This window comes from Magnolia sinica, chromosome 14 (assembly GCF_029962835.1).
Source record: "Magnolia sinica isolate HGM2019 chromosome 14, MsV1, whole genome shotgun sequence".
Lineage (NCBI taxonomy): Eukaryota > Viridiplantae > Streptophyta > Magnoliopsida > Magnoliales > Magnoliaceae > Magnolia > Magnolia sinica.
In genome coordinates this window covers 68,991,670-68,994,238 of record NC_080586.1, presented here as the reverse complement: position 1 = coordinate 68,994,238, position 2,569 = coordinate 68,991,670, and the positions used below count along the sequence as shown (strand labels likewise).

Sequence of the window (2,569 nt, the reverse complement as noted above, 5' to 3'; positions counted from 1 at the left end):
ATTTAATTACAATTGTCAACTAACCTAACTAGGTCATGCCTCACTGCCATCCGAGAACTATCACGTCATCCAACTGTACACATGCTACATCATGTTCAATCATAGAGTCGATTGAGACCGAACCTTCTTTCTTTGTTATACTAAACCAGGTTAAGTAATGGTTTGAATCATGACTAGATTTAAGATTGACATTCTAAGGCTCTAAGACTCCTTGCTCCAATGTGAACATGTGAAGTGTTAAGGGCACCAATTAAACACACAGGCATGTGCACCAGCGCGCGGATCTTTACGTTGCTTATAACACAAACACTTAATGTAGCAAAACCCAATTCCCTCTCCTCTAACCACTAATCATCTAATCCAGTTTTTTTATAAAGAGATCATTGATTGACCCACACGAATTTTAATTACTTGGGTTGGGTTGGGCTCAGGTCAGGCTGAGCTCAGGCTAAGCATCGAACCCGACTCTGGGTCAGGTTGGGACCTCAAACAGCCTAACTAATTAACTTAAACCCAATCGCCCAAATCTAAATTGGGGTATGAACAATTGAGTTAATCATTAAGGCCACATTGGGGTAGGATATATAAAAAGAATTCAGTCAGGAAGGGCACTTTTCTCCCCTTTTTTCGACGCTCCCACTTAGTAATACATTGATATCATTGGGGATATGAAAGAGATCTACCTTTCCAGCACCACGCAAGAACCCCATTTAGTGATTTTTAGGAATTTTACTCATAGTAGAAATTCCAAAATCACAAGCTATTTTCGTCCCCTCCTGAAAGGCGACACCCACAAAATTACCTAACACATGAAAATAGAGTAAATGAAACAGTATTAATTATTTTCGTTGTACACAACCCATGGGAGAAAACCTTACATGTATTAATACAAACCTAGCCATAAGAGATTATGATTAGTGTATTATAGTGTTATACACTCAATCATGTCTCCTTAACACTCTTGAATTACAGTAATTACAAGACAAATCTGCGTCGCTGCGAGTTACATTAGTGACTCTTGATTTATCAGAATGTTTACAGGACTTTGTGTGGGAAGAGGAAGTGAACCTAGTCGATCTGTTCCTCCTCCTCGGCAACGACGAACGGGGAATGAAAACACCAGTTCCTTTGCTTCCTCTCATACAATTCGGATCATAGACCACAGCGGGAGTGGTGAGAGGGTGGTATACATGTGAGAATGCCTGCCACAAAAACATGTATCAGTTATACAAGTTAATTAATCGTCGAACATGAGTCCTACTTTTAATGGAACTCTTTATTCAATTGTGCCAACGTTGCATATATAAGTGAGATTTGAGCAGTAAATCAAGCTGGTGGAAAAATTAGTCATGTCCACTCATGCATGTTCGCACGATGAGCCTAGTATTTGGGTGTGGGCCGCGCTCGATGAGCAGCTTGGATCTTTCACATGTGCCTCACTGAGAACGTTTGCGATCGAAACGGAGTCTCATTTGCAGATCTAGTAAAAAAAGAAAGAGGAGAGAAAAAAAAAATCACCTGTAGGGAGACAGATGGACAGTGTGCATGAGAACGTTCATCCTCGTCGTCCATGATAAGAAGAGCGATTTGCTTACTGAGGTCTGCGAAGAAGACGTCATCCTCTACTTCCATGGAAACTTCCATGGAAACCACAAGCTAGAGATGTTGCTGTTGATGATGATAATAGAGTAGGACTTACACTACAACTAGTCTCATTTTCTGTTTTTTTTTTTCTTTATTTTTTCAGTTGTATGGGTGAGTATGGGTTTTAATAGGGATGAGGGGAACTTGGGCTTGTGGGTCATGTGGTGGGGCCCACAGGGGCAGTTGGCCATTCTGGCTAGGCCCCCACAAATATCATGAAGTGTATGATGACATTATCCGGTTGGGGGATGAGATGAGGGGCTGCCGGCAATAACCATACCATGATATCAATCTAAGATAGACACCACATCCCCACCACACATGCTTGTGAATGGGTGATGGGATCTCCTTTTCTTCGTAACATCTCTTCTTCTATCCACTCACGAGATATCCATAACTATGTATATGCTTCTCTCCTTGTCAACCACTCCTATGATTTCCGGCCCATTGAGTAAACACGATGAATCACATGTATAAGATCTGCACTGTTCATTCGGCGGCCAATGTCAGATATGGCTCACGACCCAAAAATCGGGCCGATCAGACGGTCCTTAAACCTCGACTAGAATACAATAATGAACTGAGGTTGGTGAAACAAATCGAACGGTTGCGATTGCATATGCATATGGTGTGTGTGTGTGTGTGTGTGTGTGTGTGTCCCACTGGATGAGCGGTTTGGATCTTGTACATGCCCACTAGCAATCAGGTGTGAGCATCATTATCATCTGACTTTTATTCCAACTACTTGGGGGGGGGTTAGCTATATGAATCCAATTATCTTAGGATTTATGATAAAAAGCAGTGTAGCAATTTAATACTGTCCTCAATCTCACCCTAGGCAAGGCTGGACCAGGTCAAACAGTGCAAACGTCCCACTGAGAGAATTATTTAATGAGCAATGATCATTGTTGGGCTAGCTGTTGAT

The 2,569-nt window shown here is 41.8% G+C and overlaps 1 protein-coding gene across 1 annotated transcript; it reads right to left on the bottom strand.

Annotated features, from left to right (window-relative positions):
• Positions 1-816: 816 nt before the first annotated feature.
• On the bottom strand, positions 817-1,950 carry LOC131225463 (uncharacterized). The gene is made up of 2 exons (XM_058220989.1): positions 1,519-1,950; positions 817-1,202 (listed from the first exon to the last, which is right to left on the bottom strand). Exons 1-2 carry the CDS (start codon positions 1,642-1,644, stop codon positions 939-941), a joined length of 390 nt encoding a protein of 129 aa, XP_058076972.1. The 5' UTR covers positions 1,645-1,950; the 3' UTR covers positions 817-938.
• Between the last annotated feature and the right edge of the window lie 619 nt (positions 1,951-2,569).